At 42.6% G+C, this 25,033-nt stretch overlaps 2 protein-coding genes across 3 annotated transcripts; one reads left to right on the top strand and one right to left on the bottom strand.

Annotated features, from left to right (window-relative positions):
* Positions 1-568: 568 nt before the first annotated feature.
* Positions 569-4,233, top strand: polr2eb (RNA polymerase II, I and III subunit E, b). The gene is made up of 8 exons (XM_079506416.1): positions 569-754; positions 1,262-1,436; positions 1,553-1,668; positions 2,948-3,028; positions 3,119-3,177; positions 3,378-3,456; positions 3,738-3,810; positions 4,073-4,233. The coding sequence occupies exons 1-7, from the start codon at positions 698-700 to the stop codon at positions 3,801-3,803; spliced, it is 633 nt and encodes a 210-aa protein (XP_079362542.1). The 5' UTR covers positions 569-697; the 3' UTR covers positions 3,804-3,810; positions 4,073-4,233.
* A 440-nt stretch (positions 4,234-4,673) lies between these two features.
* arhgap45b (Rho GTPase activating protein 45b) lies at positions 4,674-24,573 on the bottom strand. Of its 2 annotated transcripts, none has more exons than XM_079506249.1 (24): positions 23,899-24,573; positions 21,418-21,646; positions 20,175-20,357; positions 17,257-17,424; positions 16,814-16,898; positions 14,065-14,137; positions 13,167-13,242; positions 12,806-12,937; positions 12,654-12,715; positions 11,525-11,635; positions 11,342-11,422; positions 10,715-10,885; positions 10,419-10,556; positions 9,859-10,046; positions 9,545-9,660; positions 9,252-9,329; positions 9,034-9,129; positions 8,718-8,878; positions 7,884-8,072; positions 7,329-7,466; positions 6,822-7,084; positions 6,445-6,670; positions 5,809-5,893; positions 4,674-5,449 (listed from the first exon to the last, which is right to left on the bottom strand). In XM_079506249.1, the coding sequence occupies exons 1-24, from the start codon at positions 24,187-24,189 to the stop codon at positions 5,013-5,015; spliced, it is 3,777 nt and encodes a 1,258-aa protein (XP_079362375.1). In that variant the 5' UTR covers positions 24,190-24,573; the 3' UTR covers positions 4,674-5,012. The 2 variants fall into 2 exon arrangements, with proteins under 2 accessions (XP_079362375.1, XP_079362376.1); XM_079506250.1 differs by having other exon boundaries at positions 17,257-17,400.
* Positions 24,574-25,033: the final 460 nt, after the last annotated feature.

Raw genomic sequence — 25,033 nt, 5'->3', positions numbered from 1 at the left:
CTTTTACATCCGCTTGTTAGTTTGAAAAATAAAAGTCAAATATGTTACAATATGAAGTTATTATTTCTTTTTTTTAAATTGCCGCAACTATTAACACATTTGTCATTATTTGCACATATGGCTTACAGTTTCACTGTTTTTTATGGCCAACATATATCGTGCTTTCCTTGCATTGAATCAACGCTGCCTGCTACTTTCCCCCGTCTTTTTCTGAAAACATAAAATAAGCCTTTATTTTGAAGTGATCGGAACTTGGGAGAAGAACTTGGAGTCAATGCTTTCTATGTTACAGCCCTACCTTACATTCTACACGGCGTGCCGTGTAGAATGATTGATTGAATGAATACCAATCATAACAAAAGTACATAATGTTTGCTTTAAGCCCACATTTAATCTACGTTGTCCTCGCCGTGTCGTGGTGCGGCTATTTACTTAAAATAACGTTTAATTACGAGATGCACACACACACACACACTTCGAAAATAATTAATTCATCAAATATGTTAGATTTCTATTAATCCTTTTTTTGTTTTTGTTTTGGAATCTCAGTCGCACAGTGATGATGACACAGACAGATAAACGTCATCAGTTTGCGACGTTAGACGGAAACGTGAGTGAGAGAGTAGCACATCACAGAGAGAGTGGAATAAAAAACGCATTTAATAAAAGTCCACATCATACATTCACCTGAGAGGAGATGGATGACGAGGAAGAAACATACAGGCTCTGGAAAATCCGTAAAACAATCATGCAGGTGCGTCGTAAAAAACAACTAAACGTCGTTTAGCCCCGTGCTGTTGTGTGAATGAGATTTCATTACGAGCTGCAGGGTAGCTACATCAAGTAATTTAGATCTATTGATTGATTGAAGTATTAATGAACAGTTTGCAGAATTACAGTACATTTCAAGCACAACTCAATACAAAAAACTTAACTGTGAGTGGACGACAAAATAAAGTACACTTGAACGTTTATCTAACGTTCAAATATATGAATACAATATACTTCGTTTTAAAGTTGAATTGACATTAAAGTACCATTGCAGGTATTATTCATCATCATATTTTATAATAAGAAGAAATGTGTCTAATCAGGATTGTGCTGATCTTTTGTTAGCTCCGTTTGGAACCTACGCTGCTACGCTTTATCTCATTTAGCTCATCTCGGAGCTAAAGCGTAGCAGAGTAGATATAGAGGTTCCAAAGAAACGGAGCCAATCTTTTGTTTGCTTCGTGCTAAACCAACCTGTCTCTGCTTTCAGTTGTGTCATGACAGAGGCTATCTGGTGACCCAGGATGAGTTGGACCAGACTCTGGATGAATTCAAGAGTCAGTTTGGCGACAAGCCCAGTGAGGGTCGCCCCAGACGGACAGATCTCACTGTGCTGGTTGCACACAATGATGACCCCACTGACCAGATGTTTGTTTTCTTTCCTGGTGCGTTTATGGTCAATTATTAATGCCCGAGGGCAAATGTGACAATTTTAAACGAAGTCATTTAATATCCAGCAAGAATATAACGTCAGTGTTGTTAATGTCTCTTCACCTATCAGAGGAACCCAAGGTTGGAATCAAAACCATCAAGATGTACTGTCAGAGGATGCAGGAGGAGAACATCACACGTGCCATCATTGTTGTTCAGATGGGCATGACGCCATCAGCCAAACAGGTAAAAGATCAATGATAAGCCATGTATATTATAGTTAATATTAACATTGAAGTAAACTTTGATGTAATTTGAATTGACTTCTATTGTACCATAACACATTAAAACCATGATGCATCTGTCATTAGATATACAAGCTCATAGCGTGGCACACTATGAGTTTGTAGATGTTTTTTAAAATCTTGAAAATGTGTGTATTTCAAAGCGAACATGTTTAACTCAACTCTTTGTTTTAGCCCCTTTCGGGAGTCGGGACCCTCGGTTACCGTTTCTGAATTTTGGACGGCGGTAACCTAGAATAATCCTTCCAGGTTATTCCACTTTCCATAGGAATGATATGACGCAGCTTTACCACTGTCTGTTCACGGAGACCCGCGTCCCGCGTGGTCGCTTGAGTGTTGATGAGATGTTTCAAAGATGCATAAAGTTGCAGTAGGAGACTGTGGAAACGTGTGAGAAGCGGCATTAATCGGTGTGGCCGTTAAGTATTTTTAATCTATTTTTGAAGTTTTGGCTTCTCTGAAGTGCGACATATCAAAGCCTACACGGGTTGTGCAGTCGATGCGCTGTGATTGGCCAGTCGCTGTGATTGACAGCCTAACCTTAACCTCAGTAAAACTAAACCTAACCCTAACCTTAACCTCAGTAAAACTATACCTAACCTTAACCTCAGTAAACTTAACTTGCCTGGGGGCGTGGTTATAAGCACAACCCGTGTAGGAATTAGTATGTAGCGGTAAAGCTGTGTCCTATCATTCCTATGGAGAGTGGAATAACCTAGAAGGGACCCTAGGATGCCGCAGTCCAAAATTCAGAAAAGGTCCCGAAAGGGGCTAATCTTTGCTTCTGTGGGTCACTGGAACAAAATATTTAGAGGTGGGGGTCGGCGGTCAAATACATATCGGGGGGGGGTTAAGCACCACTGATATAGCAACATGTGTTTTTCAGAAAACCTAGGATTTAGAAGACATATTTAGAATCGGCCTCAGGACTTAATGGCCGGTATACTATATACATGGGCAACTCTATGCTACACTACACCAAATCTTTGCCAAAAAATAGCCAATTTGCTCAACGCTTTGTGTTTCAATGTGCTGTGAGCTTGTAGATCTGCTTTTGTAATAGGGAGGGACTCTAGCGCTTATGCATTGGGGTGGTGGGCATATTGTAATTGGCACTGTACTTGACCTTCACCCTGTTTTGGGGCTGTATCTATTGTTTTAATATATAGATAAGATTACTATTTGTCTAATTATTTCTGTGCATACATTTCTATATTCAGTCTCTGGTTGACATGGCCCCCAAATACATTCTGGAACAGTTTCTACAGCAAGAGCTGCTCATCAACATCACAGAACACGAGGTAAACGGCACATTGTTTCGACCCTTTACTGCTCCCATTATGCTCGAATAGGGAAATGTTCTCTTAGTGACACTGTTCTTTGTCTTTCAGCTTGTTCCTGAACACATTGTCATGACAAAAGAGGAAGTGGTCGAACTACTGGCAAGATAGTATCCTTTCACACTTTAAAAGTTCATTCAAGAGGAAGGACTTAAAGTCAGATGTTATACATTCGTGCTTCACAACCTGATTGAGGTATTTATAATGAAACATAACTGTCTGGATTCAGCTGAAGGAATGACAGTATGACTGCTGATATTTAACTGTACAAGCCAGGTATGTTTGCTATTCCTTTACACTTAAACCTCAGCAAACTGAAGGAGAGTCAGCTACCAAGGATCCAGGCAGGGGACCCTGTGGCCCGCTACTTTGGCCTGAAAAGAGGACAGGTAACCAAACTGATGCAGTAGATCGCTTTTCCCCCTCTGACATTATATACCTACTAACTTATTTATTTCAGAAATATGGATTAATTACCACTGAATTGTCTTTCAATTGCATTGTTTGAGGCACTGGGACCATATTAGCTAGTTTGGGCCATGGTGGTGCCTGTTGCTGAATAGTCTACTCTAGATGACCATTGTCTCTCTTGTACTATTCCATTTAAACCTACCGTATATGTAAAGTTGTCGTATTTAGGAAAAAACTTTCATTCACTTTCTTTTTCCAGGTAGTAAAGATCATCAGGCCTAGTGAGACAGCTGGGCGGTATATTACATACAGACTGGTACAGTGACAGCAAAGTGAGTATTGGATATGTAAAGAAACAAATTAAGTTATTAAAGCCATGTATGCCTCAGTGAAGAGTACCAGGAATACTAACGGTAGTAGTGCATGCTACTGCATTCCCCCACATCCTATGTTTTAGAGTTAATCCAAAATGAATAAACATGGTTCCTGGGTATGTGGCTTTTACAACTAAACATCTCTTAAAGAATTTAGCAAACTAAATGTCTGGATCTGTTATGCTTTGTAAAAGATTTCTTTGCATGTTTTTTCCCCCAGATATTTTTGTATTCCTACTTCCTAGTAAAAGAAACTGAAGATGGAACATCACCTGTGGCTTATTCCTTAGCATGTCTCTTTATTTACTATATACTATTTAGTTTTAGTTGTCATTTTACTTTTGTAATATTTTGTAAAATAAACTGAGTTACAAGACTGTTTTCACGAGTTCACTCCTTGGTTAGAAAATATCTTGAGGAATATTTTTGAAATGCCTACCTTCTTTCTCCAACGTAAAGCCATGCTGCTTAAACTGCAGTGGATCCGATTTGCATGACTACCGGTATGTTTATACTGAATCCTCTAGTCTTACGTACATTAAAAATCACACCCGTGTGAACTGAGTGGTGCCTCCCCCTCATTAGCAGGCAAGTGCAGCACTCTCCGTTTCTGGTACTCAGTCAATGAGTCAGTCATAGTTAACACGGACATTGCTGTTCCTTGGAGTGGTTGCACCACTCAAACAGCAAAGTATATTTTGTTATTCATGAGATCCAGATGGAACCAGTATTTGGTATGCAAAGTCGTATTTGTTTTAAAATGTAGCAACCGTTTAGTATGCCCAACGCCTAATGATTGTATGAAACAAGGACATTCAAAATCCTCTGAAAATACAAATTTATTTATCACGACAAGACAGACATTCAAAACCAAGCAACATTTAAAAAATAAAATTAAAAATTGTGCTGAAATAAAACCAGCAGCACTTTCAATGAAATGGTTGGAAAGAGCAATGTCAAAATACTTCTAAAGGTTTAAAGGGGAGTGATTGCACAAAACAGCAGTAAGCATCTGGCATTGTGGAGTTGTATGCATACGTTTCACTACCAGGCTAGATTAAAAAAAAATCCATTGTACAACTAAATTTCAGTGTTTTCTCGAGAACAAATATCTTGACACCCTGTTTCATAACATACTTGACAATATACACTGATGGTTATCAGACAAACTCAGCATCTCTGTCCGCATTTCTGGTTAGGGGTAGTTTTTGCCCATGTAGACGTGTCGGGGTGTGCCCTGCTAGGCTCACTGTAGGGGAGCAGTTATTGTTGGACTGGTTAATGTTGAGCTGTGACAGGGTGGCACCCAGATCCTCTTCTGCACCAATCTCTACTGGGGGTTCACACTGTGGCGGCGCAGGGGGGTCACCTCCATCAAATTCTTTTTGGCTCTCCTGGTCCGCATCTGTATGGCACATAGGCTGGCTGGACAGATCAAGGCTGTCCCTGTTGTTCAGCTGGTCATCATCCGTGCTGACCACACTGTCCTGCTTGACCAGGGTGTGTGGCTGCTGTGAGTGTGTGGTTGCCTGGCCGCTCTCATCCAGTTCCGAGTCAGAATCTCGATCCAGCTGTTCGCTGGAGCCTAGAGAACTGTCTGAATGGAAGAAAGACAACACTGCTCAGGAAGGAGTGTTAATCCTGGACACACTTCACTGACACTTATGAAGTAGGTCTGTTGATTAAATAACAGACCAAGAGAGTTATCGCTGTCAATAAAACTAATAATAACTGCTGTTGTAAAATTGGGGACCGCATGTAATTCCGACGGAGCATTTGTCAGACATGCGCTGCTCCCGTGCTTGCGGTTATGGTTAGGGTTTGAGGTGGTCGTTTGTCGGACCAATGACTAGTCTGAACTACGTACTGCAACCATAAAATTAGCATACTTAAGTAGAGAGAATTACTACTGGGAGAAACAGCATTATGCATTGTTGCAGACATCAGAACTCTTACCACATCCCTCCTCCATCTTATCATGGTCTTGTCTGTTCTGCTCCTCTGTGCCACCACTGTCCTCTGCTTCAACAGTGCTGCCACCCTGAACCAGAGGATAGAGGAAAACCTTTCACACACTGAAGCACGGAGTTTAAAAAAAAAAAAGCGTTCATCTTGGCGTCGACAGTTCATGTTAGACATTCTGCAAAGACGCAGATCCACCTCATAAGATTCTCCTGTGTAAATAGACTTTGAAAGGTCTGCTTTTAATGATGTCAAATTGTGACAGCCCTGTTCAGCAGTGACGTATATGAAAGTAAACTACATTGACAAAGATGCATGTTTCAACCCTCGGTTGTGGGTGTGAAGGGGATACAATGCTCTCGTACAGGGAACTAGAATGAACAAAGCCTACCTGTTCATGGTGAAAACAATGAGTCATTTAAAGCTAAAGGGAACTGCCGAAACTATTGTAAAAACATTGGATGACTATTTTTTATGGTACTATGCCTACAGTCTTAAAACCACTCTTGTTAACCTGTAAATTGTAAAACTTGCATGTATTGTATACAAACACGTTCTACAAATGTTACAGAGATGTAAAAAGGTAATGAGCCGTATCTGGCTAATTACCCGTCATGTACATTGCCATACCTGTTGAGTAGAGGGAGGGGTGGTACTACAGGATGATGTTTTGGACTGGAAGATGGCAGTGTAGAAGACTATGAGGGCTTCTATGATGCGGGCCTGGTGGGGGTAGTCCACCAAGGACGACAGGGAGACTGTGGCCCCCGTTGGCCGGGGACGCATCAGGGAGGGCCCAAACACAATCCCCAAGTTACTGGGACTCATCTTGTTTTCCTGCTCCAACTCTGAAATTCTGTGAGAGCGTGAGATAGGTGCAGGACAGAGATTGAGGAATGAAGAGTAATATGACAGTTGGTTCTCTCAAAGGTTCATTCAGAATCTGAAGCCATTCAAACAGACTATGAAAAGTTATTTTTGTTTTTTTACCAGCCGTGTTAACTGACCTGCGGAGATGGCGTATGATGTAGCGTAATGTAGCAATGTTGGGCTTTGGCAGCCCCTTCAGAAGCTCCCTGAGCTTGTCCACTAGGACCAGGGCATCCGGGTCAGTGTCTGGACCAAGGTCAACTAGCTCCGGCCCCCTGCCCATCAAATGGCTGCCACTACCTGACTCGGCATCCTCTCCTGGGGTTTCAGCCTGCAAGCTCTCCTTGGCGAGCCCCATCAGATTATTGTACAGAGGGAATGGCATAATGGGCTCTGGCAACTGGGGGGGAGGGGGAGATTTAATTAAGAGTAAGGTAGGAGTGTGGAAACAGGAATTAAAGGCTTGTGTTAAAAGGGGTGCAACACTTAAAGCACACATCTTTTTTTCATATACAGAAGTTATGCATCATTCAAAGCATGGATAGTTAACACTTTGCATCAACATTGTTTATAGTTAATTCAACACAGCATCAAGGTCCTTTTCCCATTTGTGCATGTATCCGTCTGTGTTCATTTAATGATACCTGTCTGAGGTAGAGCTTGAGGACATTGCTGATGTCATGTGGTGAACACGGAGACAGTTCTACCAGCTCCTTGCCATTTTCAAAGGACTGGCACAACTTCTCCACACGAGTCTTCACCCCATTCACCCTGTAGATACCCTAGAAAGAGGTGATTGGAGATTGTGTTTGTTAGCTGAGCACACGTGCATTTTAGCAACACCCTTGTTAATAAATTAAATTAATAAAGCACCACCACCAACTATTGCCTTCAAATATACACAAATCGGTCACGTTTGTAGATTAGTACACACTATTTAGCTGCTGGGGAGTCTTCAGATTATGCACCTTGGATTATGAACACATTTTGCCTCCCATGGTGCTCATTGTGTACTGGTGTGGGATAGACTCCTTCCCTTATCACATATAAGGTAATGAATGTTACCCTTTGAATGGCATTGTGAAACAATGCACACTGCCACAGTGTCACACACCAGTGAATAGGTAACGCAGGTAAAAACAGAAACTACCAAGCACACTAGAGCAATAACGGGGGGCATGGCCAAGACTCCCCCTCACCTTCATCTTGAGTGCCCGTCTCTCGATCTCAGAGATACATTTGGTGATGATAAAGGGGATGCCATCACTGCCACAGCTGGCTGCCTGAGAAAACTCTCTTCCAAAGAGCTGTAGACGTCCCTGCAGCCTCTTATGGCCACATTGGATGGCCATTGTCTCCAAACAACGCTTGTGGCACGCTAGGAAGCACTGTAGGAGGATGATTACAATTTCACAGTATTCTCAAAGTAATGAAAACTTATCCCAATACATGACAATCACACAGTATTTGTAATCGTTCGTGTCAGCATCAGATGTATTGTTTATACATAGTATATTTTGCACATGAAGATTGTCCCAGTGATGTTGGTACAGTACATTACACTGAAATAAATAGCACAAATTTGTATTTTGTATCATTTACTCAAAATATAAAGACAACCGGTAATCACAGCCCCAAATGCAATGTACACTATATAACCTGGTATACAGTAGCAATATATATTCATTCACAACAAATTATAAACTACTTCTACTAGATGGCATAATTAATTTAGCATACCATTATGTGAATGACCAATGCCTTGAAATTATCTTAACTGCAATAAAAGTACAAGAGCAACCATTTATCTGTGGCTTGGTGATATGGGACAAGCGTTATTTTCTTAGTTTAGTTATGGGCATTTTAAAGCCTTTATTTGATAACAAAAGTGGAAAGAGACACAAAATGACAAGAGTGAGAGAGATAGGGAAGGACATGCATCAAAGGGCCTCAGTACAGGTGGCCTTTGAACCCGGGCCGGCTGCGCAAGGACTGAGCGGTATGCATTTTACCCATGATAAATTAACTCTCACCTCCTCACACTCAGCACCCTGGAAGTAAACGTAGCTGTCACACTCCCGACACTTCGAAGGAGTCCGCAGCTTCCTTAGTCTGTGTGTTTGTGCTGCTTTGGAAAGGCCGATGTTCCGGAAGGGTCCAGTGGAGACCACATCAGGCTCCAAGCCATTGACATCTAGAGAATAGGAGATGCATTAATGCACAGTCAGTAACACAGTTCTGCCAACTTAATTCTGTAAAATAAATATAAATTATAAAACATTTTTATCCCACTCCGTTCACTTGTCATGCAAAGTAAAGTACAGAAATATGACAATCTGTGGATCCTACTTGGGGTTTCAAAGGATGCCACATTGCCATCCGGTTTTTCGTCCTCAGAAGAAATGGTACCAGTGGACGACGTCCTTGCGATTTTATTGATGTCACCTAAAATGTGCACACACAAAAATATACATGAATGTTTAAGTTTGACACACACCGAAAAAAGTCAGGTGATTAGTGTATTAAATGTATGCATATCTATTCAATGACAGTGGATTCAGATTTACATGTGCTAGCAGTAGGAGACTCCATCCCTCCAACACTGTCATCGCTAACTGTCGATCCCCATGACTTATGGCCTAGTCCTGGTGAAGAGAAAGACATGATCAACTATGAGTAATGACAGCCCAAAAGTATTAGGTTTACTAGGTAAATACATGCACCTTACTTTTTACTGTTGTGCATTAAATATTAAAATGTTTCCAGTCTTGACAAAAGTTATCTTCCTAGCCCAAGCAATCTAATATTGCAATCACTGCAAATGTTAAAACAAGCAAAGGTACAGCTCTGTCCCACTCACTCTTTCGATTTCGCTCGGTCTCTCTGCTGTCTCCAGGGCCCGTGTCCACAGAACAGCTTTCCGTGCCGCTGGGCTGATCCATGTTGAAACTGTCATGCCTGCTTCTATGGCCCTGCCTACGACACCAAGTCAAATCATCAGAAAAATAACTAAGTACATTCACTCAAGTACTGTACTTGAGTACAATGTGGTAGTTTAGGTAAGTATTTCTAGTTTTTCTAGTGCAGATTTAGATTACTACTACAAAACATACAGTAACATAGCAACAATATAATATCTATATATTGCCCAGGTATTGCTGTGCCGTGTCTTACTGTGAGGATGAGGAGTACGGCTCAAAGGCGTAATGCCGGGTGGGCTGCTCTGGCAGCTGCAGGTCTCGGACATGGGCAGCGTACTGCTGGCCTGGGTCATACAGCTTACTGCTCTCACACAGGGTCTGATAGTGGACTGGTAAAGCCACAGTCTGCATGTGCATATTCTGATAGTAGGAGATTGTTGCCTGTACAAAGATGAGCAAACAAGTAAATACAAAATGCACACATGAACGTAAAAGGATTTTATATAACCACTTAAGCGCCATTAAAGTCTTCTAAAAAATAGACGATCTAGAAGTTCACAACGCATCGACACGCTGAGCTTGCAGATATTTTTCTGGGAGGAAAATTTGTTCACTTTTCAAAATGGGTACGCCAGCTTGAAATTGAAGACATATCGGCTGCATAATTGCCGATACCAACACCGTAAGTAAAATAATGTCCGGCGTATTGGCCAGACCGGTATAGTTGTCTGGATTTATGCTATATATCAAAAGATGAGGGACGGGCGGCGAGTCTAGATGATGCAGATGGGGACTTTGTGTGTCAGTACTGACCGAGCGTAGGGTCTGGTCACTTTGTTTGATGACTTCCTGTAGCTGTCTCAGTACAGTGACCTTGGTGTGTTCTAGATCCAGCTGCTGAGTGGTGGCATCAGCTATACAAGTCCTGTAGGTCGCCTCAGCTTCATCAGCCTGCACAGAGAGGGAAGCAATACCTTTATGTATTTATTTTTTGCTACTTTAGCCTGACACCGTTGTACGACCAAGTAGGGCATTCATTAACGGAGATACAAGGTTTCTGCCCGACAGCAACGATAAACAGTAAGGGAGTGGCAAGTGGTGAGGAAGACCTTGTTGCGAGTCTCTTCCTCCAAACGTTTCTTCTTCTCCGACTTCGACTTGCCGGTGGACCCGCCTCCATCCTCCTCGGCACGGCAGGCGGAAGCTTTGGCCTTTTCATATTCCTCGCAGCGTGCCATGTAGGCCTGCTTGGCCTTCCGCAGGTTCGCCTCGCATTCCATCTGTACACACACGTGCACAATGTTACACGCAATGTTGGAGGTGATTTTTCGTGGTATGGTCCTTAAATGTTTTTATTTTTTAAAGACTCTCTCTATCTATCCATATACACACACACACACGACCATATATTGTACATAAAGAGCCACATTGCCATTTTGAATGCATTTCCCTATAGGCATTAAAACGTTGCCTAGTGCACATCATTGCGCAGTCATGTACAGAAAATAAATTGAACGTTTCAAATTGATTTTCATGCTCATTTACACATACAGAATTTGTCTTGTACATTTAGCCCATAATAACCATAAGGAGCGTTTTCCAGTACCCGATCAAACTACTGTTTCCCAAACAATGGGTTTTATGGATTAATTGTGGTTAATTCACTATTTTTTTATAGTGTTAAAAATGCCAGACCACAGATAGGAGTGTACAAATAAGACAAAAAGAGTCCATACTAGTTTCCTCCTGGCTCGAATCCACTGCTCCTTGATCTCCTTCCGTCTCTTCTCGTGCTCCTGTTTACGTTGCAGCAGTGGCTACAAACAAACAATGTCAAACATGTCAAATATCTTACATGTCTGCTTTTTGGGACATCATTTAAGTCTGTGTGCATGTGCCTTTGTGTGATGAATGAGTACCAGGATGAAAGTCTGGTTGTGCAGTCTGGCGTGCGCCTGCTGAAGCCCAACGCTCTGCTCTTGGTCCTGCTCCAGAGCCAGAGAGTAGATGGAGAAGAAGGGCATGTGGGGCTGGTGAGAGAAGAGGAGAGGATTCACCATGATGGAATAAAGCAAAATCTATAAAGCAAGATCTACAAGCTCATAACACATCGCAGCACATAGAAAAGTGCAATTATTTAGTTTTTTTATGTATTGTGTGGAGACTTTGTGGGAACTAGCATATTTGCTAAATCTGGCGTACCGGTATTGACGTTGCATTCACATTAACTGTCCCATCCAAATAAACTAATAACAAAAAAAAGTAAAGTAAAAAAAGTCTGCCTTGCCAGTAAAGGGGCAAAACTCTGGAACTCAATGATGTAAACTCAAATGATGGTTAAAATCAAAACGGTGCTCACATGAATAGACCGACTGGTTTATTGTTACGATTAGGTTGACTTTCTAAGTTTCTATAGTTTATGTATCGTGTCTGATTCTAGTTATTTTTTATTCCCTGTATTTGATATATTATGTATTATTTTTGTATAAAAGCCTCCTGTGTATTGAGAATTATCACTTGTGCTAGAACACTCAAGCAATGCATCTGGTCTGTCCAATATTATTATAATGTCAAATAATCATAAAAGGCTAAAAGGAAAGTATAAAATAAGGATTAAGTGATTAAAACCAGGAAAAGACAACACTTTTTCCACATCACAATATCCATTCATCTTCAACCGCTTATCCGTAGTCGGGTCGGCATCTCATCCTTGGTCTGCCCCGGGGTCTCCTCCCATGTGCGAGGCATCGTGGACCTCCTTAGGGAGACGCTCGAGACAGCATCCTAACCAGATGCCCGAACCACCTAATATGGCTCCTTTTCAGGCAAAGACGCAGCGACTCACTCTGCTCCGAGTCTCTCTCGCATGACTGAACCTTCTCACCCCATCTCTAAGGGAGATGCCAGCCACCCGTTGGAGAAATCTCGGCTGATTGTATTCGCAACCTTCACGATATGCATAATGTAAACGTGACAATATCTAGTCTCATATCATGATAGTGATATATTGCCCTGCCTTCATAGACTGAAGAAACAAAACATGTTTACTTGTGTGATGCTGTGTTTGCAGGACTGATATAGTCTCTGAAGGTTCTTGGAGAACTCCATCTCTAGAAGGACACAGAAAAACAAACATTTAAATGTGTTGCTGACAGACAAAGATATAAAGAGGATGGTTCTAGAGAGATATATATACACACCCAACGAGAGCCTCTTCTCCACATAACCTATCAAGTCCTTCATGTACTTTGAGATCGTCTTGGCGTAGAGCAGAGCAGAGTCCACTCCTCCTTCACTGTGCTGCAGGACTATATCCACCTCCTCCACCCTGCCTACAAATGTATATTATATACACATACCGTTACTGTGCTTCAAAAGCAGTGGGAAAGTGCCAGTAAGGGACAGAGCAGCAATGAGTGTTGTTGTGTGTATCTTGGTGTGTGTCTATTTGTAAGACAAGAGGGGAAAACAGCACTCACACCAGTCTCTCAATGAGACATTGGAGAATAGTGAGAACAATAATGGAAGTGGGAGAAAGTGGAAAAGCGATGGAATTCCTACCGATATACTGATGGTCATTCCTGAACAGGCTGCCATCATGTCCTTGACCTGAGGCTGCATGCAGGTTCTCCATAGACTACAGGGAACAAAGACCACATCTAGAAGTCAATACCAACAAGCAACAATTCAAGTCTAATCTAAAACCTGACAGGCCCAGGGCTAAGTGTATTCCTCTGAAACTGACCCATGTTTTAAGCCAATTACTACTTTAGGCAAGGGCAAATCCACTGCTGCATTATGCAGGTCTAATTCCAGTGAATAAGGGGCTTAGAAGGTGGTTATCTGGACCCTCAGAGGCAGTGTGTGAGGAACCGGCATGATTTTAATGATCCATCCATCCATCTTCAACTGCTTATCCGGAAATCGGGTCACGGGGGTAACAGTTACAAAGATTTCCAGTCTTCCCTTTCCAGAGCAACATTAGCAACTTCCTCCTGGGGGATCCCGAGGCCAGTGTGGAGATATAATCCCCTCCCCATCTGGTCCTTGGTCTGCCACTGGGTCTCTTCCCAGTGGGATGTGCAGCGAGGACCTCCCTACTAGGGAGATGCTTGGGAGGCATCCGCATTAGATGCCCGAACCACCTCTTAAGCTATTGTATTTTTTTAGGGGCACTAGCCCCTCCTATGCCCAGCTTTCCGGGTTTGTGTAAACACAAACATTGAAGACAAAAGTGAAGACGGCAAAGTGAGGACGCAAATTGTGATTGGCCGGAGTCTTCCCAGGGCTGCCCTTCCCGTTTTCACTCTACACTAAATATTTGACAAAGCTCACATTATGACATTAGAGCTGCCATTTTCACAGAATGTTTGCCCGCAGAATAGGGACACACAGGGCTCATGTGGTCTATACCAGTAAAATGTAGGCAGTCATGCACATAATTCATAACAAGACATACCCTGCTTTTCTCAGTTGGCAGCAGGTTGAGCAGTGTGCTGCTGTCCACCTCTCCCATGAGCAGCTCAGACACACTGTGGAGACAACACAGAACAGTACAACTTACTGAACACAAAGATACAGGCCTAACAAGTAAAAGTAATATGAAGACAGGACAATGAATATAGTGATGATCCATGTTCCAGAAGGAAAGCATTCTAAAATTAAAACCAAAGGAAGACAAGGCCTTTCATTGTAGTAGGTAGGTAGTATAAGTCAATAGTCAAGCATGGAGCAAATGGTACAGTAGATGGCAAAAAATAGCCTTTATCCGTGTTGTGTTTGGCTTTTGTATACTACGTCTGGTCTGATTCACCATCGTCCATGTCATCAGTCTGTGTACTTTATTTATTTTATTTTAAAATAATGTATTTATCTACCAAACTATCAAGTGGATCTTCATGGGAATCTCTACACATCTTCATGCTCCCCAGAAGATGACCCCTACTGATTTAGGTGAGCCAATGGCCTTTCCTCTATGGCACTACCGTTAGACACACAATGCTAAAAATCTGCTGGGCAGATTGCAATGAAACTCACCGAGTGCATGCATACGCCATGATGGCCTTTCTTCCATCAATATTTTCTACTTGTGCACAAGTCATCTCAAGCTGTAATGGGCGCATTGCCATGAAACCTGCCGAGCACATTCATGCTCTGGGAGAATATTTTAGCCATCATCTGGCACCACCCGCAGGACAAAATATAAACTTCTCATAACCTAATAAGCTGACCCTATGGATTTCCACTAGTTTTGACGTGTAAGAACCATGGACTCAATGTGCTGCTACTATAGTGGGGCTTTAAGACATGGGCAGACGCAACGATGCAGTCTGCCTTTCATTGTCAATGGAAGCCAGCGCCTTGACGATGCAAAGACGCAATGATGTTCTTGAGCTTAGCCCAGATACCCTGGGTAAATATAGTAATCATTTCATTTCATGCATGTAGCTTCTCCAAATGATACTCCCAGTCGTCTTTGCGTCTGCCCGTGTGAACGCACCATAAGTCTCGTTTAAGTTACAATGTAATTTAATGGAGCAAAATACTCTCCCCCCAAGAGGCCCTTTGCCAAGATACCATGAATTACAATTTGGTAATAAATAATTTAAAGCATAATAAATTTAATCTTCAGGTTGTGATTCAAAGAGTAGAAGACAGAATGAGGAAATAGCCTCGACAGGGGGAAATGTTCAACTCAACTGTCCTACTCTGCCCACTCGCTTCCTCCTATGGGTCTATGCCTTTTTTAAGACCATCAGAGTAGCTTATGGTAGATGTGTGCACACCTGCTCATGCCTATAAGGAAAACACAGACCTACGGTATTTTAGCCATGAAAATATTTTCCCTTTGAGAGAACGTTCAGGTACTAAAGAATAAACTTTGAGAGCTTACAAATACAGCCATATTTATAACTGTTAGTTACATATCACATGTCTCCCAGCAGGGACGAATTTCATTTTCATGTTCTTTTCAAATCGATAACAATCAGTTCAGACTGCAACTAGGCACTGAATAACAGGGTTTGGGTTTGTGTCATACTGCATGCAACGCAAAAGAAAACCACTTCCTGTTTTCAGCTCTGCCTCATGCAAATGTGTCACACAAGAACTGCACTTCTCCAGACAACGTTGCACAGGTTATACACAGAATGACTATTGCACTGCACCTCAAGCCATCCCTTATGCTCTTGCATTGCTCACCACAAGTACACATGACTCATGATGGACTACACATAATGGTAATAACAAATACAATTTAGGCATTTAGTAGACCCTCTTAATTCAGAGCGATTTAAAGTAAGCAAGAACGAGTGCCATGTCTACATAAAATGCTATCTAAGTTACTTAAAGACAGGGTGAAATGGTTAATTTGGGCATTTTATTTTGAAGTTTCAGCTTGAAACACTGGCTCTGAGTTTCTGAACCAATCAGAGCGTCGCATCCCTTCAGGCGATGGGACGGTAGCTCTGCTACATGCATGCACAACGCATGGAGTGTAGCCAAGGGGGCAGGCAGACTTTCCAACGTTGAAGCTCTGGGTCCTAGTGGTAGGAGGAGGGACTACAGGCGGACCCGTGGATTCATGACCGGGAAACCCCGTGCAGCTGGGCTTTAACGTTGAGCGCTCGGTTGCCCTACGTCACTCAGGACCTCAAAGTTGAGGTCCTGGGAGGGACTTCCGGCAGTCTTCCGGGTGCTTCAAAACGCCACTGAGCAACTTCCACTGACATGAATAGCTGGGGGGGCGGAGCTTCGCGCCAGTTCAGTCTCTATTATATATATACTCTATGAGTGTAGCTCTAGCAGTTTACTGCCATGTGGCTTATTTCTAACCTATGTTTTTTCTGATACATATTTTAGCGTGATGATTAAGTTTAAACCGAGTAATACACTGTCTGGATGTCATCTTGAATGAGATTAAAAATAGAGTGGTTCTGTAATCAAAACCACCTGTGTTTAGACGGATGCGCAGCAATGGGAATCAAACAGGTGAATCAAGATTCATTAATATGCATGTGAGCCTCGACATGTCATCACGCAGCCCGTTTTCGTTCAAAGGAAGTAAACCACAGATATGGTCTAAAAGTGTGAAAAACGTATTTTTAATTTCAGTAGGTCTTTATGTTTAGCCTTTGCATACAAGCAAACGGTAGGATTATAGAGATTCCACTTCACTAAATATACAGTAGATAGAAGAGAATACTTACTTGCTGCTAAAAGCCACTGCAATCGTCTCAATGGCCTTCTCAAAGTCCTTTTTGTCTGCCTCGTTACAAGCCTCATAGTGAAAACCTATAAAACCAAGATCACAAATAGGCTTAGCTCTCATATAAAAAGGTAATTTAGTAGACAAATGTGACAAAATTTGACTGAGGGGCTGCCATTGGATTTTTCGTTTTTTCATGTCATATGAAAGCAGGGAATAAAAAAAAAAAGGTTTTCTCCTCTGGTGAAAAGCTGGAATTTGCGCGATGGCAGTCTTTCAGTCAAATCTGGTCACAAATGCTCTACCTTAAGTTTTGCATTACACTAATAAAGATGGCAAAGCTGTCATTACATTTTATTTCACATTAAATAAAACTAAATCATCCCATTTCCCCCCAGGGGACTTGTAAACGGTAAGGGGTTCTGGTCGGAGCAACCAACTGACCTTTGACCTTGGATATGAGCATGCCAGCAGCGGTGAGGATCTCCACGGTGTTGAGCAGAGGGTAGGTGCTAATGACCTGCCGTAGAACCCGCAGAACCTCCCCCAGACACTCATGGGCCACAGGACGCCGACTCTCCTCCTTACCTGGTTCAAGGTGAGTCAGAGGGGCTGACAGGGAGTGTGAGAGGGACAGAGGAAGACATGAATGGTGAATTTGTGTTACATGAGTTGACAACTTCACATTGCCGTGTGCCGGAAAGGAAGACATACAAGAAGACAAAACTGGCAGAAAGTACCGTGAAGCCTAATTGATACTTCATGACTGGTGTCGCTGAAATGAACGATATTCAAGTGGAAGAACGTGACACATTCCAACAGCATTCTGGTAGAAAATGGACAACCTGAAGCGATATTGCCCTTTGCCCCTGTTAAGTGTTGACTTGATGCCATATGTAGTCCTGAAGAAAGCAAGGATGTTACAGAGACACTGGAGATGGAGTAACTTGGAGGGGGGAGGGAGGGAAGAGGGGTGAAAAATAAAAAATAAATCCTGGGAACTGCACTTGTGTCCTATGTATGCATAGAAATGCTGTTATTGTACTGCTTTTTCCAAATAAAATAAATATTATAAAGAAAAAAGAAAATAGACAACCTGTCAGACATTGTCAGAGCCACAGTAAAATCCTTAGTAAAGGCCACAGTGTTGAAAGTTCACACTGAGTCACACCTCTGTCTTGATGTCAGTAACAACATCTGCAGCCTTCTGTTCATTTCCTCATTTCTTGTGTACTGCATCATCTGCCTACACCTCCCCATTTCTATCAAAGCAGCTCTCTGAAAAAGGGCAACCTTCCCTGAAGTCTTCTCCCTTTTCGTCCATGTGGCCTCGTCTGTAAATGTCTTGTCTGTGTCAGAAGCAAGAAGACAAAAGGCAGAGGGCTACGTGACCTGCGTCAAGTTGTGTCACAGAGGATGTGGCCCTTTCCCATTGTTTTGACCGATTACAAACAGACAACTATTCTTGCTGTATAATTCTGGTACTGTACAAGAAACATGCTCCGTCAGCTTTCTGTTCTGGCTAAATTCAGCAACCTTCTCCATTAAGTGTATGCATGTATAAAGGAATTTGGCATGGGGAAAAATTCTTTAGCTTTGCTGGATGTGCAGACAAATCAATGACCATACCAGTGGTCTGGCACGTTTAGCCCACTGACTACAACTCAGTATAATTAACATTACTATTTTCCAAAGCATAGTCGTTTGTTTGAAGTTAGTCATTGGATTCCATTCATTTCAGTATGGTATGAAAATCAACATGCAGACTTGAAACTTGTTTCCAGCATACAAAATACTGTCACTGTATTGTCACATTTTGTCAAATGTTATTGCATTTGAAAATCAAAGATAGTCCCTGGAGATTAGCCAAACAATGTTGTTTAGCCAACATTGGCTCAATTATCCAGGCAAGTTTACAAGAAATGTAAACTAACGCATAATCTAAAAATAGAGCAATTAACAGGAAAAGGTCCTATGCATGATATATGGCTGAAGCCATACATAGACAATGACCTGTATGCAATATGGTAACGGTCATGGGGAATTCTTCTGAGTAAGCGGAGTAAGAAGTGGAGACTACGCTGTGTTGCGATGTGATAGGTGAGGGGTCATGGCGATGCAGCCAGCCTATCAGAGGAGGAAATGTGAACGAGGCCTTTCTTTCAGAGACTATCCATCATGGCTTCCTGTTTAGAATGCTCACCATGGGTGGAGAACGACACAGAATAGAACCAGATAAAGTTACAGACAACTCTCATCTCGACCGTGAGAAACCAAAAACGCAACAAGTGTGTCTACTCTGAACAAGTCTTTTCATCCGTTTAAAACAGGCATCTTTCTTATATTATGAAAACACATATTGCTTATACCTGAGAGGTTAGAAAAGCTTTTTTCAAATGCTTCATTGGCAGTATGGCACTTCTTTTAAATAAACAAAATGTAAAATATATCCTGAACCATAACCTTCACTCCACAACGTCTAGTCACGATGAGGGAGTGGAAATCTTTCACCATTCTAGCCCTGTAGCACATACATAGAGCAGGGGGAAGAGTGTGCAAGAGGCTGCAGTAAACAAGAAGTTGGCTTCCTGCTGGAGACAAGAGCGCGGTCGACTCTGTGGGCGCAGCGGAAACGCAGCCCTTCAGTTGGAGAGAGGAAGCTACGAGGCACTTGTCAGCTTGCTGCAAAGTGGCTCCACGCCTTCAATACAATATACACATGGTGGGTAACAGGAGAGAGATTGACGTTGGTGGATTCCTCGTCGTCTCCTCTCCCTTATCAAGATGCAGTGAAGGGGACCATGTCAGCCTCCCACCTTCGCCACCCCCCCCACTCAGAGCCAAGAGGGAAGGAGGAGCCAAAACAACAAGTGTTGTTCCAGACTCATGTTAACAAGTACGTACGTTTTGTGGTGTGTGTGTGTGTGTATATACAAAGACACACAACACAATAACACTGGTATACAGTCACCATCCAGTAGCCAAATATTAAAACTAACAAACAAAAGGAACATTAATTACATATACACAGAGATATGTTTGTGTCAACTGTCCCATTCATATCCCTGGGTCTGATCTCTGGGGCAGGAGGAGGTTCACTTGTGTCTGTCACTTGCTATTTTCACCAAACGGTTTTATAAGGCAGAGCAGAGCCTAACCAATCATTTAAAGTTGAATAAGTAAATATTTGGGATGATATCAATCATGTCAACCTTTTTTCCAATGCTTCCAAGAGAAGAGTTATGACTGGCTCTGGAAGAAAAAGCCTCACCCTTCTATGAACTGTACTTGGCTGAAAGTTCATAGACACAGCTTCATGAAAGCATCTCATTGCTACATTCTCTCTCTCTCTCCCCCCTTACCTTCAGCCAGCACGACATCCTTCAGTTTATCCACAGCCTCAGCAAAACGCGCCACATCCCTCAACAGGGCTGGGATGTCTTCCACCTCAATGGCTGTGCTCTCAGGACCATCGTTTGGGGTGGTAGGGGCAGATGCTCCCTTCCCTTGGCCCTTAGTAAACACCCATGACTGCAGTGGGAAACCTGGGGGACACACAGCTAGTCACTCAACCAACCAGGCATTTACATCATCTGGATTATGACCATTACACTTTATGAAAGAATATGAAACATTTTCCTGACATAGGGTTGGATTTCTAAACGGCTGACTTGGACATTGAGCCTTGCCAATGTTTCCATAACATTGACACTATTTGCACTTCCCATACACTTGCACACCCCACTGAAGTGTGTACAGTAAAGAACATAAGAGGGTAAACACATTAATAGCTTAACTTTAAAGAGCGAGACTTGGAACTAGCGTCAAAGACGATGTCCACGGTTTCTCTTTTGCATTTTATGACGTAGGTCGGGCTGCACGATTATGGCCAAAACGATTATCATGCATTATTTTGACCAAAATTGAGATCACGATTAGTCAGAGTTTAGTAAAAAACAAAAATCACTCGTGTGAAGTGAGGGGCGCTCTCACAAACACGTCCTCCATAATAAATACAAAAACTGAATGAAAACAGAGCAATGCTTTCACTTTTACATATTCCTGCTAATAAACACATCTTTGTATACTTAAATACTGTTTGTATTCACTCCAGTGAGTCCATTCATTGTACCTGCATGATGGATGTGAATAAAACTGCTGAACCTCATTAGTTGACATACATTTTAACTGATACTTTATCGTACGTGGGAAGTGAAAATCGTGAACCCAATTAAAATTGTATTAATTGTGCAGCCCTAGTATGACGTGGTGACATTTTATGATGGTATTGAAATGGATACTGTAGTCATTTTAAAATACCTTTTCGTTATATTGCCCAAATCTATTTAGGCTGTTTAATTCCTAGAGTCAATTAACGAGCGGTGGTTTCACCTGAATTCCTCTAGTTTGTCCATTTCATGCAAAAATCAGGTGTTTGTAACAATGCACATTCAATGCATGCTATGGCTACAAGTCATCTTTTCAGCACATGATTTGGTCTTTTGTGTTCTCGGTTTGTTGCCAACGTGTCAGGCGATTGCATGGATGTGAACTGCAGCAGAAAGGAATATATATTAAGAAAATAACCACAGTTTATGACCAAACCTGCAGCGCTGGCGTGTCTGCTGAGGGCCGTGGGCCTCCTCAGGGTGGCCACTGGGGATGGGCAGCCCACCACTTGCAATCCCGCCAGCTTACTATGATGGGGGTTAGGTGTGCCTGGGCACGACATGGAGGGGTCCAGCAGTCCAGCGGAGGTCGGGGTGAGAGTGGAGGTGGAAGAGGAAAAACTGAGGTCGACATCTCTACGAGGCTGCTCCTGGAGAATGGACAGCTAAGAGAGAGAGTGGCATGAAGAGAGAGACGGATAGATGGAGCAAGAGAGAGTCAGACATACATGGAGAGACAGCAAATTTTATGAGAAACATCAAGAGACGAAATAAGTTGAAAACAGCATGCACACCAATTGTTTTGTTGCCCTACACTACAGAAGAAAGAAAACAGAATTAATAAAAATCCAACATTTCAGTTGCGACCAAAAACAATTAAATGCAGAGGTATTCAGTAAGTGCAGCAGGAATAGATTTTTTCTTTAAACATGAAGAGACAGACATGGAAAAAGGTTGAGATGATCGCATGACTTATGCCCAGAACCAAACAGCACGAGGGCAAAAAATGTGACTGCTTGACTTGTGGTGTCCAGGACAACCTTAACACAGTACTGTTGTTGGTAAACACGTAAATGGAGACTTTCACAAGATCCTGTGCTGGCTTATGCAACACTTCCTCACTGAAGAGCTGCTTCAGGGTGTGGCCAAATTGAGCGTCTATAAATTCAGAAACTGTATTTTGGGAAAGTATCGTGAATATGGGTGATGATACAGTGTGTGCGACTGTGTGTAACTGTGTGTGTGTGTGTGTGTGTGTGTGTGTGTGTGTGTGTGTGTGTACACACGCGCGCGCTCGCTCACTCACTCACTCACTCTATATACATGCATGTATATAGATATTTAAAACGTTTTTTTAGGAAGCACAGCACAGCAGCTAACTGGACACTCACTACCACATTTTGCAGTCTCAGCATTTTAGTGTGTTTATGAATAAACCTGCCCAAGCCTGGGTGGCAGGTGTATGCCCTCCAGCTAGATTGTAAAACATTATAAGCAGCATCTGACCTTGCGACTAGTACTACTTGGTATTAAATGGTCTGCATATCTTATCAAATGGGGATCCATTATATTTACTACAAGTAGGCTACTGTAGTGTGTATACAGTACTTATTTACTCTTGGAGTGAGAAGTAAAAGAAATATTGTAAGTCTTGAATAATGTCATTGGTTTCAGAAAGCAGCCGTCTGTACTACTGTCACTGTGCATAATCTTTGCACAATCCACACAGAAAAGGCCCATTTTCATTCCAGCTCAAAATTTCACTTTGCAGTTTGCATATCGGTTATCGGTGATTGTCCTCGGTCACAAAAATCCCTATCGGTCGGAGTCTTGCACACTAACTATTACTACAGATACAGAAGCAAGTGACTCCTCTGCAACAGGAAGCAGCACTGTATGGCAGTTTAAAGCATGATGGGGATCTCAGGGATAGGCCCAACTACTAAAATAATGCAAATTATCTGTCACCCATTACAGAAATGACTTTCCACATTATTACACTACACACTTTTTGTTGCATATACACAAAATTGTTGAATAACTATTTCCAGTGGATGTATTGGAAAGTGGTTCATCTGCAAAAGGGGAAACATACCTGCTTAAGCCATATGTTCGGTCTGTTGGGAAGTATGTCCAATTTATCCTTTCCCTTAGACTCGCTTTTCTTAACTCTCTGACCAGTAGAGTAAGGGTTGTAAGTGGGTTTTCCACCACGTTTCTGCATGCTCCTGTCTTAGAGTATAAGGCTCCTGTCCCTATAGCTGCCTCTCCAGCTTAAGCAGAAGTAAATTTTGAAAGTAGCCTACGTTGATCTTGCAAGAGCACCCCCTGTGTGGCTTACACTGGCTTGAAAGTGAGAGGGGGAGGGGGGGGGGGGGGGTGCGACTGGTAGCCTACTTCTGCCTAAGATGAGCCATAAGTCTATTTCACAAACCAGGCTCGTAGCGTGACACAACCTGTTAAGAATGTTGTTGATACCAAATGTCAAATCTGAAGGCTCTACCATAATATATATTTCTTATAGCCATATACTACTTCTCATTGGAGCATCTTATAAATGGCTAAATTGTAACAGCTGCAAAAGCGTTAGTCAGTTGTCACTTTCCACTCCCCTCAAAGTCCTGTCTGTCTAGAAAAAGACAAGTTCCTCAAGTCGTGATCTGACTGACAGTGAGTCAGTGTCAGTCAGTCACACAGTGACAGCAGGAAATCGTTTAAAAGCCTGATATACTTCGTCGTACGAGGGTGTTGTATGCCAAAAACAGCCGATCTACAAGCTCACACCACACAGGGGATGCAACACCTCCCGAGCTTGCGAATCGGCTTTTTTTCGGCGCGCGACACACGTCGTACGGTGGAGCAGCATAAACCAAACAAAGACAAATCTAATTAAAACAGTGCCAACCATTACACTTACAGAAGGGACGCCGCTCTGCGTCCCGGTGCTTCCTGCTCGGCTCTTCTTCGAGATGGATGGCGTCTTGATGAGTTCCCGTTTCTTTCGGGTGAACATCTTCAGCGTGCCCTTGCCGTCCATCCCGGCCACTTTGATTTTCCCGTAGATCCCCCCCGCCCACCCCCCGACTCGCCACTTGCGGTGTGCTCTGTGCCCGGTTAGCGCCTCTGGCACCTCGCCGCTGCCATCCAGTCCGACCTGCCTACCCCACGTATACCGTCTGTGGTCTGCCGTGCTCTCGTTGTCACACATGGGAGAGAGAGGGCGCGCGCGCACGCTCACAAGTAACGAACTGACTCAAACTCAACCGTCACTCACCACACACACAGTCAGCGCACTGAGCGCAGCAGAGCAGCAACACGATAGGGCTTGATTGATTGATTTCGTCCGCGGAACGCAATTCAAATGTTGGGTGGTTTTATGAATTATTATTCCACAATGGCTGGTTCAAATCAAATCAGTGGTTAGTGGCTATTACATGAATATTGTTTTGTTTTTCGTTCGGTTTCTAGTAAATCGAACATAACTTGATGATCCACCCTACTACCAGGTTCTCTAATGCTCATGCACACCAAACTGGGAAAAAAACAAACACCCTTGCAATTGATAGCCTGCAAATCAATCAATCCGCCTGTGAACACCTGAGATTCTTTGACCATGTGATTTGTAACTCCGCCTCGCATGATGCACCTGTCTGACCCTCACTAGTGGATACACCCCCTCAGCTTGATTGACGTGATCAGAGTCCAAGATGCTTCATCTATTCTAGTTAATCTACCACAGACATTCTGAAATGGATATGGATCTCAAATTAATTGCACCCTAGTGCCAATTGCCAACCGAGGTACTTTAATAGGATGTTTTTTATTTTTGTCGTACGAGGAGGGTGTACTTTAATAAAGTTTGCAAAAGATTACAGATTTATACAAGGATGCTAAAAGGAAGCCTGTTATTTCCATTGAGGGCCTGTGTATTCAATTAATTGAGACATTTAAAGACAAACAATAATCTATCTATAAATGCACCATGTCCATGTCTCTGTACAGTAGGCTGTGTGTAATCCACGTAACTCGAGAACCGTTCACCCCACCGACTT

Source organism: Electrona antarctica, assembly GCF_951216825.1.
Source record: "Electrona antarctica genome assembly, chromosome: 7".
NCBI classification, from domain to species: domain Eukaryota; kingdom Metazoa; phylum Chordata; class Actinopteri; order Myctophiformes; family Myctophidae; genus Electrona; species Electrona antarctica.
This window is presented reverse-complemented; position numbering and strand designations above follow the sequence as displayed.